General features: G+C 39.6%; 1 protein-coding gene across 1 annotated transcript in view; it reads right to left on the reverse strand.

The window, feature by feature from the left end:
• Positions 1–13,625, reverse strand: part of Kif6 (kinesin family member 6) — a 314,938-nt gene that overhangs the window by 240,924 nt on the left and 60,389 nt on the right. Inside the window, exon 4 of the mRNA XM_010638879.2 lies at positions 4,188–4,335. Coding sequence (XP_010637181.1) covers positions 4,188–4,335 — 148 coding nt within the window. The remainder of the gene's footprint in view (positions 1–4,187; positions 4,336–13,625) is intronic.

Here is a 13,625-nt window from a genome sequence, read left to right on the forward strand (position 1 = left end):
TTTTTTTTTTTTTTTTTTTTACTTTTCTAGTACTCAAAAATTTCTGATGACACAGACAGATAGCAGTGAAGTAGAGTCTGGGGGATACAAGATGGCATAGTGCAGTCAGGTAGGAGATGACCAACACTAACAGGTCTCTGCCTATATGCTGTTTCTTGGGTTAGTTTTCCCAGCCCAAGAGGGGAAATCAGAGACTTTCAGCTGCTGGTTAGAGGAAGGTGTTTTCTGTGGCCATCAACGTCACGAAGCTGAAAGTCAAGGTAACCAGACTTCACCTCTGTTCTGCCCACAGACAACAAGGACCTGTTCCCTCTGAGCTGGAATGTTGCAGGAATGTTTCCCAGTACCGGAGAAAATCCCTCATTCTGTTTTCAATGAAAAATATCAAATAATTCTTTTTGATCCTTCCCAAGCACAAATGTTTCCATTTCTGCAAATATTATCGTGGTTTTCTCAAGAAGAGAATATGTTTGGGTCTTGTGGCAAGAAGGCTGCCATGGGTCAAACGGTCAGTGGCACCGAATCTGCAGCAGGCGACCCTTCTGACAGGGTCTCACCACCACAAACAATGCTCAGAGGGTGAGAGGACGGGTCCTAGAGACCGGGAGAGAACAGTGGCTGAGAACAAAAAGCCGAAATCCTCAACCAACCAGCTGTGAGCCCAACAACCAGTCCCCACTAAAGCAAGGAAGTGGGATAGTTAAGCCCCATGTGCTCTTCGGTTTAAAATTAATAATTCTTTTGTCCACATAAAGATGTTACCACTTCATAACAATAAAATTCTACATGAAAAATCAAGGTAGGGCTGGGGATTTAGCTCAGTGGCTCCGTGGCCTGCCTTGCAAGCGCAAGGACTTGAGTTCAGTCCCTGGTACCAAAAAAAAAAAAAGAAAAAAAAATCAAGGCAACTCCCAGCCAGTGCACGATTTTGGTAAAAACACTCAAGCTACAGCAGAAATGCCATATCCTGGTGTTCTGTGCAGGCGATGACACAGGCAGAATCCCTACTGAGCATGTTTCTCTCAACCAAATGCTGTCCATTTTGCTGCCATGAATGACTCCTGTGCTTATCCCGACAAATGGCCTATCGATTGCATGAGTGCCGTGGTTTAGTGAAGGGCCCATTACACATAATTCTTTTGAGTTGTGGCTTGACTCAGCACAGGTATCACAGACTCCATGGCTGTTAGTCTAATTTGGTGGTTCCCAAAATAGTTTGTGAAATATTCCTCGAAAAAAAGTGTCCCATGCTTAAAAACAAAAACAAAAAAATCCCAACTCTATCTATCTACCTACCTCCCTACCTACAAGATAACTCTTCTCTGGAAGAGTTTCAGAGCATGATAAAGATCCTCAGGGATCCTTTAGCAACAATGCTGTTTAAACCAACATTAAAAAAAAAAAACAACTTATCTGAACACGTATGAAATATCCCCAAGGTATGGTCAGAAACTTTAGTACAGAGTTCTGAGTTCTTCTTAGTATCAGACAGATATAGGTTTGAATGCTGCATCTTCCATTTATAACTGAGTGAGCTTGCAGACCTTATCCTCAATTATTTCACTGTGATAATACATCAGGGAATAGTAACTCTGATCCTGAAGTCTTGTGATGGAGAAATAAGGCTCTTTATCTACAATTCTACCAAAGATATGAACAAATCATTCCTCCTGTTTTATTATTGCTACTGATAGTCTTTTAAATTATTATGTGTAGAGGCCTCCAAATGGAGAATTAAGTATGTGAGTATAAAAGAAGGGGAAATGAAAAGCAAAAAGAACGGCCCACTTGCAGGTTCAGTTTTCAGTGAAGAAATTCTGTTTCTTCCAGAAATTAGAGTAAATCATAAAGTCAGGGAAAGAGCAGGCCCACTGCCTGAGAGGAGAAGGATAGTGCCTTTGGCTCCTCCAGCTTCTGCATTCTCTGGACTTTTATTGCAGTACACACTTAAAATTCACTGGGCTGTGTGTCAAGCTACCTTTTCTCATTACTCCTTTTCAGGGTCTGGGTTGCCAGACCATAATGTAACACACATGTTTCCTGCAGACAGCCTTCTCTCCTGACACAAAACAAGTGTGAGCCTCACAATGCGCAAAAATAATGAGGCGTGATTTCAAAAATAAATGGAGTCCATTTTCTCCTCTTAAAATCAGTGAAAATGTGCTCATATCACATGCACAGGCATTTCAGGACTCAGTATCCTCTAGGTTCCTAGTGTATCTTGAAATAAAGCCTTCGTACAGTCAAACAGTTCCTTCATGAATTCCAGAGGGTGCCAGTCTGCATTTCTCGGCAGTGTCCTGGGGACAAACTTCACGATGTACTTTAGGCTGCCTCACTGTCTCACACCAGTCCAGTGTGATTATAAGGAATGTCTTGTGTCCCATTGTAGAAATCTGTCCATTTAAGAAAGAGCTGTCCTGGCCATAAATTAGTCCAAAGGGCTTTCTCTAACTCCAGGAAGTTATTTAGGATCATTTAGAATAAAATGGGGTTTAGAGTAATGTCAATGCCAAACAGATCTAAAACAATGAACCTAACAGATGGTGAGTACTTGGGAAGCATTCAGAGTTTTAGAGCTGCATGTCAGTAACCATAGAGGAAATTTTAAAAGAGACATAAAATATTTTCCATTAGGAGAAGATTTGTTTATTCTGTTAACTTAATCAGGGAAATTGGCTTCATTTGTTCTGAGAGTTTCAAAGGGTTCTCCGAAAGTGGGCTGGGATCATGTGGCCACATGCACATACTTGACTATTAATGGCTGTGGTAATAACTATGGAGCACTGAGCACACACCGTGTGTCCAGCCAGGAACTGGACAATACCTTTAAACACAGTCTGTCCAGCTCCCCAGAGCAGCTCCATAGGACTGAGGCATAAGGTAGCTGCCCCAAGGCCACACGCTGCCAGGAGTAGTACACTACTTCTCGGGATCAGGCCAGCCCGCACCACCCCAGTGATATTTCTAAGACAACAGCCCTCTGCGTTTGGCCTTGGAAACAAAAACTATCAGAAATTAAAACAAGCAGGTAATCTTGGAATAAACGTGTAATTAAAAAGAAGGGCTCTGGATCCCGAATATACACTATCCCCAACCTTTTCTCTTTAACGTTTTCTAGCATGCAGAGTTTGTGTGCTTGAGCTAGTGAGAGATGAGCTGAACTAATGGATAATTGCTACTTTATGGATGACAATTGGAATTATGCAGATCTCAGCGATTTCTTCTCATCTCTGCAACTCGAAATGCAAATAGCATACAGTAGAGAAATTCTGGAGTAACTGTTATGTTGACCTCGTTAGCACATTTGTTATACAGAATTAATACAACCAAGAAGTTGCTGGATCTAGAAGGGATGCTAAAGATCTTAAGAGGAAAGCTCAATTTCTACTTTCAGAAAGGGGAAAACTGAACCCACTGAAATTAAATGACTCATTATAGAGAATTTGTTTACATATAACCAATAAAATAAAGCCAGTCGGAGCTGTAGAAGCCATGTATATAGCAGCAAAAAGTGCAGGGTTTTGCTGGACAGACCTGGGATGGAGCTACAGATTAGCTATGTATAAGATGTGGAAGCAGAAAAAAAAAATTTAAATGGAGGCTCAGTTCCCCTAACACTAAAATAGGCATCTAGGTTGTCAGTTTCATTAAGTGTTGTATTAAATAATGATAAAGCAGCAGGTGCTTGGAGGCACTAAATAAATAACACATATACATACAGGGAACTTCTCTTTACATAAAGCTCTTTGCAATAAGATCTGTACTCTGGTAAACTGGCTTCTATTAAAAGCATAGAAAAGTAACAATCATACTGTTTTATTTGGTGCGTTAGTAGCCAAAAGAAAGTTCTGTTTTGGCAAAAGGGTATTCCTTGATTTCTTCATGTGGAATATAAGGTATTAGTTGGTAAAAAGTGCTGTCTACTCTATTAAGCCCCGTGGGTATACCAGAAGGAACTCCTCCTGAGCTTTTGCTGAAGTAGCACACCTTTAATGAAAGCACCTTCTTAATTTTCACTTCTCCAGCAAAACCTTAACTTTTCCTTAAATGTAAAGGCCAGAGTTAATACACAATAATACGTTCTCGATTAGATACCATATACTATAATGTCAAAGTAAGTTTCCTGTCCACAGCAAATTTCTGCTGAATATATCAAATACAAAATGAACTTAGTTTCATCATACCTTTTGTAGCTGTTCAAAAATGTACGACAGCGTCCTTGGGATAATGCCTCTGTCGCTGTAGCGCTCAGCCCCACCTGTGATAGTGAAGGTCTTGCCACTTCCTGTCTGCCCATATGCAAAGATGGTACTGTTGTAACCCGCCAGAACACTGCAAAAAAGGAGTGGCAAGCTTTTAAAATTAAAATTGACACCTGAATTTGCATTAGATGGCTCATACTCTAATGCTAACCTTATGACTTACTACTGTAAAGACATTAATAGGAAATTCTACAGAAATATTCAGGTATGTGACTACCTAGCTAGAATTTACATTTTAATCCAAGAATATCAACATATCAAACCTTTCCTCCTAAAAAGGACATGTAACTCAAATAGAGTCTGGTTATCTCAAATATTTTCTTCATATTTTAGGATGCTGGACTTGAATCAAAGAACATGTTAAAAAAAAAAAAAGTCCTGGAGAAACAACCTCTATAATTTGGCCAGCTCTTCTCTTGACACCTGGTACCTCACATGGTGAATACTCACCACCTGAGTTGTCTCTGAGACCACCAGGCACACACTGTGTTTGTGGCTGTGTACCTTGTCATGCAGTTCCCTACTTAAGATTTAGTACCAACTGGAAAACCCTGGAAGTCTGCTCCTCTCCTTCCTTGGAATGACTTTCTGGTAAGAAATACTGGTCATTAGTGTTCTGCAGCCCTGCGGGGTAGCCCTTTATTTGGTATGGGGTCTTAAGAACCCTGAACATGCTCAGCCCTTGCAGGCCGCCACCTGTACCGTGGGCTTTTAACAGTGTGCATGACATGATTCGGATTTTTTCAAATGCAGTTCTTGTATCTGTGGCACACAGAACAGTAAACTCTTGCAGCTTTTCTTTCTCCCTTTCTTTTTATTACAAGTGGTTCCTTCATCTGCAAGATGTTTCCATCAAGCCAGCTATGATGACGTCAGCTAATGGTATCCACGTTGCAAGTGGTTTTTTAAATGCATGGCTATCCTGAAATCGCTCTTGACTGTTCACAGTGGGATTTCTGCTCTGTGACTTCTGCGATCCTTTCCACAATTCTCTCTAGGCCTCATTATGCTCTTGTGCCTCGATGCTGAGTGATCTATCACCACAATTTCCTCTCGAGACAAACATGTTCTGCCCACAGCTTATTCTGAAGTAGTCAGTTAAATCTTCAGCATCTCATGGGAACAGAAACTTACAATAATACCTTCAGCTACAAATGAATGCATCTTGTGATCAGTAACTGGGTACTGTCAGTGCTTAAAAAGGGAGTAAGAAAGGGAAGAAAATGCATTACTACTGTGTGGTTTAACTGTCTACTTTTGGGAATCTTAATCTTTTCTCCTCATGTGTCAACACGGGATGATGGTGCATTGTTGAAAATCTCAGTTCGTTAAGATGTTCAAATTACCATAGTGCATTTAGGTGGATGATCACAGGATCTTTTTTACCCAACAGAATTTGTCAACAATAAAACAGAAATGCCTCATTGGCAAAATCATTTGGAAATGTGATTTCTTGGCCATAAATGCTCTCAGTAAATGAAGTCTGTAACTTAAAGCATCAGATCATAAACACTATATCGATTCTTGATAGAAAACAAAGAATACACAGCACAAATTAACATTTTCATTTTGACACAGTATAGTCTATGAAGTAAGGTATGGAGCGTGTCCCACCTGTGCCCACTGATTGGTATATCTATCTTTTTATTCTTAAATCTTCTTTCTCACTGCTGGCTGTCCCTGCATGTCTGCCTCTACTATGTCCTCCTCCTCCCCTATGTGCTGTGGGATGGAAGACCAGAGGGCATAGGTTCAAAGAGCACCGTGTAAAATCAAGAGGATATAGGGTCCATCTAGAGATACTCGCAAGGCTATTTATTACATTGCTACAATAAAAATTTAATAAAGGAATGTCAACAGGCAAATTCTGTCTCTGGTTCTTTTGTTTAGAAACCTTCTCATTCCAATTCATTTTCTCTTTACTCTTCATCGGGTACTAGGCATTTGCACATACTTCCAGTATCACCTGCCCTTAGAAAGTACAAGAATTAAAAATAGAGAGAGAGAACTGGCAGTGTAAAAACTTTTGAAAATCGTTCCTCCATAGGAACAATGACATCAGGGGCAAAAAGTGTCGAAATCAACTTGTTCAGAACTCTGGAAATCATCCAAAGACGCACAACAATCCAAGGAGTGCTTAAGAAAAATGGCTGAAACTGCAGAAACAGGGAGCTTTGGGGCGTCTTAGCTTGAAAATTCCCAGCCCTCTTTTCATAGCTCCAAGATAGTCTTGAGAAACAGTAGTCTTGCAACCACAGGAGCTGTGGAAACCAGCAGCCTAGCGACTACTTTAAGGGAGCCATGTAGGTTTGGAGCACCTCAAAAAGCCCCACCCGTAAAGAGCTGCCACTCTCTGGCCTTCCTGGAAGCTCCCTGGAAAAGCCCCACCCTCAGTATAGAAATTGCCTGTGACTTGGCTCAGACCTCGCTTGGTGTGAGCAGCCCTAATGTCAGGGTGTTTCTTGAAAATAATCAGTGGCCAGTGTTTAACATCACAGCTGCCTGAGGCTGCAATATCAGTGAGGTAAATAAAAATGTGACCAAAAGCCTAAAAATCTGTGGAATAAATTGCAAGGCGATTTGAAAAGCTATGACATATTCCAGGGGCTCTAAAAGGCCACACATATGTTCAGGGCCATGTGCATGCTCTGATAAGACTTGAGAAGGGCATTTTAGGTCACCTCCTTGAGACTGCACAAGCAGAACGTGGGGGTAAGGCAGAAATGGAGATCGAAGGTGTCTCAACACACAAGAGTCCTTTGGTGTGAGCTCGGAGGCTGACAGGTTCAAGGCACATAAAGAAATCTCTATCTGGTCACTTAGCTGAACACTAAGCTAATTGAGAGGAAATTTCAGAGGCTGTATGTGCAAAGATACAAGGCAAACAGGAAGGTGAGTAGAACTTTAAAAGGAAAATCTGTGGAATAAGATGTCAATAAGGGGCTTTGAAAAATCACTATTCGATGCAGACTTTACCGAAATAGTTCAGAATAGTTGCTAAAGAAACAAGCAACAAAGCGACAACAACAGCAAACAATCTTGGGAGGGAGAGAATTCGATTTCCAGGGCTGGTACAGTATAGAACTTAAAATGCTCAGTTTTAAGAAAAAAAGACACATAAGAAGAAAATATCGCCCCTCTACACAACAAAAGGGTAAATGGAAACAGATGTTAAAGAAGCCCAGATATTTTTCACTATACAAAAAATTTAAATTAGCTATTACACATATGTTCAAGGAACAGAAGTAAAACACAGTTAAAGAATTAAAGGAATATGGGCCGGGGACTTAGCTTAGACACCGCGCTTGCCTGGCAAGAGCAAGGGCCTGCATTTAATCGTGGTACCACACACAAAAAAAATTAAAGGCATATATGACAATCACGTCTCACAAAATTGAGCGTATCAATAAAAAGAGATTTCTTATAAAGAACTAAATAGAAACTGGTTGAACACTAAACCAAAATTAAAACAGAAAATGTGAGTTGGCAGAAGAAGCAGTGAACCTGAAGATCAGCTGAGGTTATCCAGTGTGAGGGGTAGAAAGGGCAAAGAGAATGAAGTAAATGAACAGAGACTTCAGAGATCCATGTATACATAACGGGAGTCCTAGAGGAGAGGGGATAGCATATTTAAAGAAATGGTCACAGGAAACTTCCCGAATTTGATGAAAACATTAATCTAAATATCTAAGAAGAGCAATAAATTCAAAGTAGAACAATCAGAAAGATATCCAAATGTAGATACACCACAATCGAACTGTTGATATGCAGAGAATCTTGAAACAAGCAGCAGAGAAGTGACTGATGAAATACAAGCACATAATGGGAAGTGGGGAGATAGTTTTTCCTACATGGAAAGGGGACCAAGAGATGTAGGAAAGGAATAAAGAGAGGCATGGAGGGGACAAAAAAGGAATTTAAACGTGTTTTGTACACTTACCAACTCTATACAAGTAATGTAAACATTATGTACTGTAAATATGCATGAATAAAAAAATGCAGTGGGGGGAAACAAAAAGCAAGACAATGAATACCAAGTAGCTACTGCCATATAAGATTTTAGTGCAAATAAGTTATTAAGAAAAAAAAAAGAAATACAAGCCCTCCTCATAGGATCAATAGTGGATTTCTTCTCTGTGGAGGCCAAAGGTAATGGGTAACATATTCAGAATGCTAAAAGAAACTGGTCTGGGTATCTTCCTTTGCAGAAATTGATGAACTTCTCAAATTTCTATTTGAATTTTATTGTCGGATTGTTCATTGTGCTTTGTAGAAATATACTTGGTTTTTGTATATTGATCTTGTAACCTGCAGCCTTACTGAATTTGTTTATCTCTTTTAATAGTATCACAAGATTCTGTGAAAAAAAATATATAATGATATATAACATACTGGGCTTCCCCATTCAGTCTGTTAGCATTAGATCACACCCATTCTGTTTAACCCCATTTCAGCATGGCTATCCCTGCTTCGATGAGGCCTACATAAGGAAGTCTCCATGAAAACCCATAAGAAAGCTAGGCCTAGTGACACAAGTCAATAATCTCGGCACTCTAGGAGGCTGAGGTAAGAGGACTATAAGTTCAAGCCCAACCTGAGCAATTCAATGATTTAATGAGACTCTGTCTCAAAATTAAAAAAAATTAAAAACAGGCTGGATGTGGTGGCTAGTGTGAAGGCCCTAGGCTCAGTGCTCAGTACATAGAACACAGGACAATCAAACCCCTAAAGGACAGGGCTCAGGAGCCTCTGGTCATGGACAGCATGGAAGCTCTGCACTCTTGTCAGACCCGGTCCTGTGCATCTCTTCATCTGTATCATTTCTAATACACTTTATTATAAATCAGTAAATGTGTTTCCATGCATCCTATGAATCTCTTTAGTTAAATCAGAGGAGAGAACTGTGGGAATCCCAATTTATAGTTCTTTGGTTAGAAGTACAGCTAAAACAATCTGAGGCTTGTAATCAGGATTCTAAAGAGGGTGTGGAGGGAGCAGTGTTGGGGGCTGAGCCCTCACCCTGTACAATCTGACAGTACCTCCAGGTAGATGGCATCAGCACTGTGTTGGATTGCAGGACAGACAGACAGACAGACACACACACACAGACACACACACACACACACACACACACACCCCGCTGGCATTCACAGTTGCAGAGTTCACTGCTTTCTTGGTGCGCGTGTGTACAAACCCCACACACCTGGTGTCGGAAGTGATCCATGCCGTGAGTGTATGTAGGAGAACCTGGTACCGAGTTTGTTTTCCCCTCTAGACTATCCAGAAATTCCTTAGGGTTTTCTACATATATGAACACATCTTCTGCAAGTGGGATAGTTTATCCTCTTTCTTTCCAATCAGAAAGTTTTTTATTCCTTTCCCTGACTAAATGCACTGGTTAATTTGATAGGAACAACTAATCTCAGCTTTCTTTCCAATCTGAAAGATTTTTATTCCTTTCCTTGACTAAACGCACTGGTTAATTTGATAGCAACAACTAATCTCAGCTTTTATTCACCTAGGAATGTCTTAATTCTTCATTCAGTATTACAGGATCATTTTGCCAAATGTAGAACACTACTTACAGTTGATGGGATCTTATATAAAGACAGCCCTAAGGAATCCTACGGAACTATTAGAATTAATGGTGCTCAGCAGGGTTGCAGAGTACATGACCCAATTTTGTGAAGATGGTAATATTCATGGATGGGGTGTAGCTTGGTGGAGTATGCATTCCTAGTATGCATGAGGCCTTAGGTTTAATCCTCAGCACTAAACACAAAAGAAAACAATGCCAATACTTCCCAAACAGCTCTACATTCTTGCCATCTCCATAAAAATTTGAGCTGGCCTCTTGGCAGAAACTGACATATTTCTCCTAAAATTCATATGGAAATTCAATGGTCACAATCTTGAAAAAGAAAAATAAAGTTGAAAGACTCACATTTCCCAATTTCCAAACCTATTATAAAGCTAGAATATTTGAAACAGTAGGACAATGACTTATAGACAGACTTATGGGTCAGTGGAAAACAACTGAGAATCTAGGACTAGATCCTCATGTTTATAATCAGTTTATTTTCAACAGCAGTGCTAAGACCACTTAATAGTTTTTTAAATGTCTGAACAAATGCAAAATATTGCACATGTAGAAGAATGAAGCTGGATCCTCTACCTCATATCATGTACAAAGGATGGCTCAAAATGAATCGTAGACCAAATATTAAGAGCTATAACTAAGAAAAATCCTAGAAAAAAACACGGGAATAAATCTTCATGACATTGGATTAGGGGATGGGTTCCCAGATATGACACCAAAAAACACAAACAGATAAAGAAAAAATAAATTAGACTTCATCAAAATTGGTAACTTTAGGGTTTCAGAGGACACAGCATGGTGAAACAATCACCCATGGAATGGGACAAAGTATTTTCAAACCATCTGCCTAGCAAGGAACTTGGCACCGTGTCCATAATCCGTAACGCATAAAAACTCTTATGATGCAGCAATAACGAAACAACTCAATTAAAAAGTGGACAAATGGTTTGTATGGACATTTATATTTCTGGTTTTGATGCATGGGCAACAAAATGTGTCACACCCTTTCCATGGGATGTCATTTGGCAATGTAAAGGAAAAACGTACTGATACAAGCTACAATAAGAATAAAACTTGATTGTATTATGTTAAATGAAAGAAGCCAGTCACGGAAGGCCATACATTGTAAGATGCTATTAATATGAAATGTCTAGAATAAGCAAATCCCATCAAGATAGAAAAAAGATTAGTGGTTGGTGTGGGCTTGGAGGAAAAAGGAAATGGGAGTAACCACTAATGGGTATAGGCCAGGGCTTCATTTTAGGAAGCCCTAATAAAAATGTTCTAAAATTAAATAATGGTTATTGATGGTTGCACATTTGTACTGAAAACTATTAAACTACATGGTTTAAAAGGTAAAACTTTTGGTATGTGAATTAGACCTCAACAAAACTGCTGTAACAATAAAATGGTAAAGAAGAATTTATACAAAATGGTGGGTCATCACGCTTTACTATTTTTTCTGTAATGTCTTAAAAGATAAAGGAAATGCTAACTAGTAAAAGAAACAAAACACGAATGATAAGTTTCAGCAATGAACAACAGGATGGACGTTTCTGGTGATAAATATCTCTAAACTTCCTAAATCAACAACATAGGCTACTGCTTAATTCATCTTAGCTAGCGACAACCCTGACATGTAAATGTATCAATCTTTATAAATCCAGAGTTAGATGATCAAATGAATTTCCACTGTAGAAATCCTCGCCTTCCTTTTGCAAAGTGCGTTTCCCCTAGGAGTTTAAATTATAAGGCTAAGATATTTCATCAGTTCTTATCCTGTAATATTTGTATGAATAAAGCTTTTACCCTCTGGGAGATTATAAAATGGTGTATTACTCCACACACATCACATTTCTATGTTCGAAAAAAGTACAAACCATTTTTAAATTTAGATTTTCATTTTTATCACTCGTATTTGTTTGACTAGACTAAGCTGAAGACTGGCTGGAAGTGTCTGCATGAGATGAGATATTTTGTTCCCCCGACGAAAGGCTTTAATAAGCACCATCTTAGCACACTTACATCAAAGTAACCAACAAAAAATTATTATTGTAATGAGCATTAGTTCACAAAGTAAAAAATAAAAATAACTCTAGACCCTCAAATTTGAAGTGATAGCACAGTGGGGAAAAAAATGAACAGGATCACGAATTTTAAAACTGGAGTCATTAGAAGCATTCTGATTGTTTTTCAGCCAAGCAGAGTCCCCTCTAAAGAATTTCTGAAAACAGACAAATGATGCTTACACAGCTGTGTGATTCAGGACCAGGCTGCAATGGACAATCAGGTAGGGCAGACTTCACTTTGGAGAGGAGAGGGAGGGGCAGGTGAGATGGTACCTTAAAAAAGTAGTTTTGGTTTAATTGTGGGGTCTAACAACTTAGCCTTAGAAAGATTGAGTCAAAAGAAAATACATATTTCTATTTTATAAGCTATTTATAGAAACAAAATAGTTCACTTGGAAAACACAAACAAAACAATTAGTACTAAGGACAAATTTTTAAGTGAATAAATTATGCTACATTTATGTTTAACTTGAATCAAAACCTTTGCTTAGTGTTAATAAGACTAATCTAGAACAGAATGGGAATTAAATCCATATTTTAAAGTATACAGTTACTTCCTTACTCTGCCTCACCTCTCACAATTCTGAGAGCCTGAGTAGTGGAAATTCACTTATTTTGAAACTCCCAGCAGAGTTCATTTCTGTCCACTGTCATCCTCTTCCTAAAGTGCCATGGTCCCTCATGAGCAGCCTAAGGCAGCAATTTGATGCAACTCACTGTCTTTTATAGAGGAACATAGTAAGTGACTCCACCAGTCACCTTCAGAATATCTTTGCATGCATAAACTCAGCAACCTGAATTTTTAAGAGGTGTTCAAATCTCGAACAACAGTGACCTACACTTAACACACCTCAATTTTGCCATTTATAAAAATAACTTCCCCACTAGTGAAGTGAATAACTTGGAACATTCCCAGCAAGCTTTTACTCTTGGGACATGGTGGTAAAAGAAGTGAGAAAACAAAAAGAAGGAAGGCCCTGCTCCAAGGGATCTCATCTCACTGCTGCTCGCTTAACGTTACCCTTCCTAAATACTCATCTGCCAAGATCATGCCTAGGTGATTGACAGCTTCACCTCGAAAACACACTGGTGTAACTGAAAATCCTGATGGAGAAATGAAGTGGGTGACACGGCTCTGGGAGGAGGAATATCCTAAATGTTTCTGTGAGAAAAGTAAAGCTACAAATATGGACTAGGTGGTCACCTATACACCTAGGATCATCAGTTAAAGCTTTCTGTAGGCATCTGTGGGCATACTAGGGTCACAAACAGGAGGCCCACAGGCCAGATTTAGCACTGTGTTTTTGGACAGAACTTACTCTTAAAAAATATCAACCTGAATGCTCACCCCAGGACTCGCGCTATCCATTTGAGCACAGACATCACTACTGCCCACAGCCCTGGCTGACTGGCTTTGAGTATGAGGTGCTTGTCCTCCAATGGGATGCAAAGTTGCGAGGTCCCCGGAATAAAAGTGACGTAGACAAAGGCTTAGTGAGGAACACTCAAGCGAGTTAAATAGAAGTGTCCTGTGGGTTTTGAAATGTCATGAGCATCTCCCTCGTACAACCTACTGCCCAAGAAACAGGACAGGCATCTCTCCCCTCACCGCACACACTTTATAAGCTTTAAATCGTGACCGGAAATCAAGAACGCCGGGTGCTTCCTTCTAGAACAGTCGCTGTGGCACAG

The sequence above is a fragment of the Fukomys damarensis genome, unplaced genomic scaffold (genome assembly GCF_012274545.1).
Source record: "Fukomys damarensis isolate Sample0158 unplaced genomic scaffold, DMR_v1.0_HiC HiC_scaffold_20, whole genome shotgun sequence".
NCBI classification, from domain to species: Eukaryota; Metazoa; Chordata; class Mammalia; order Rodentia; family Bathyergidae; genus Fukomys; species Fukomys damarensis.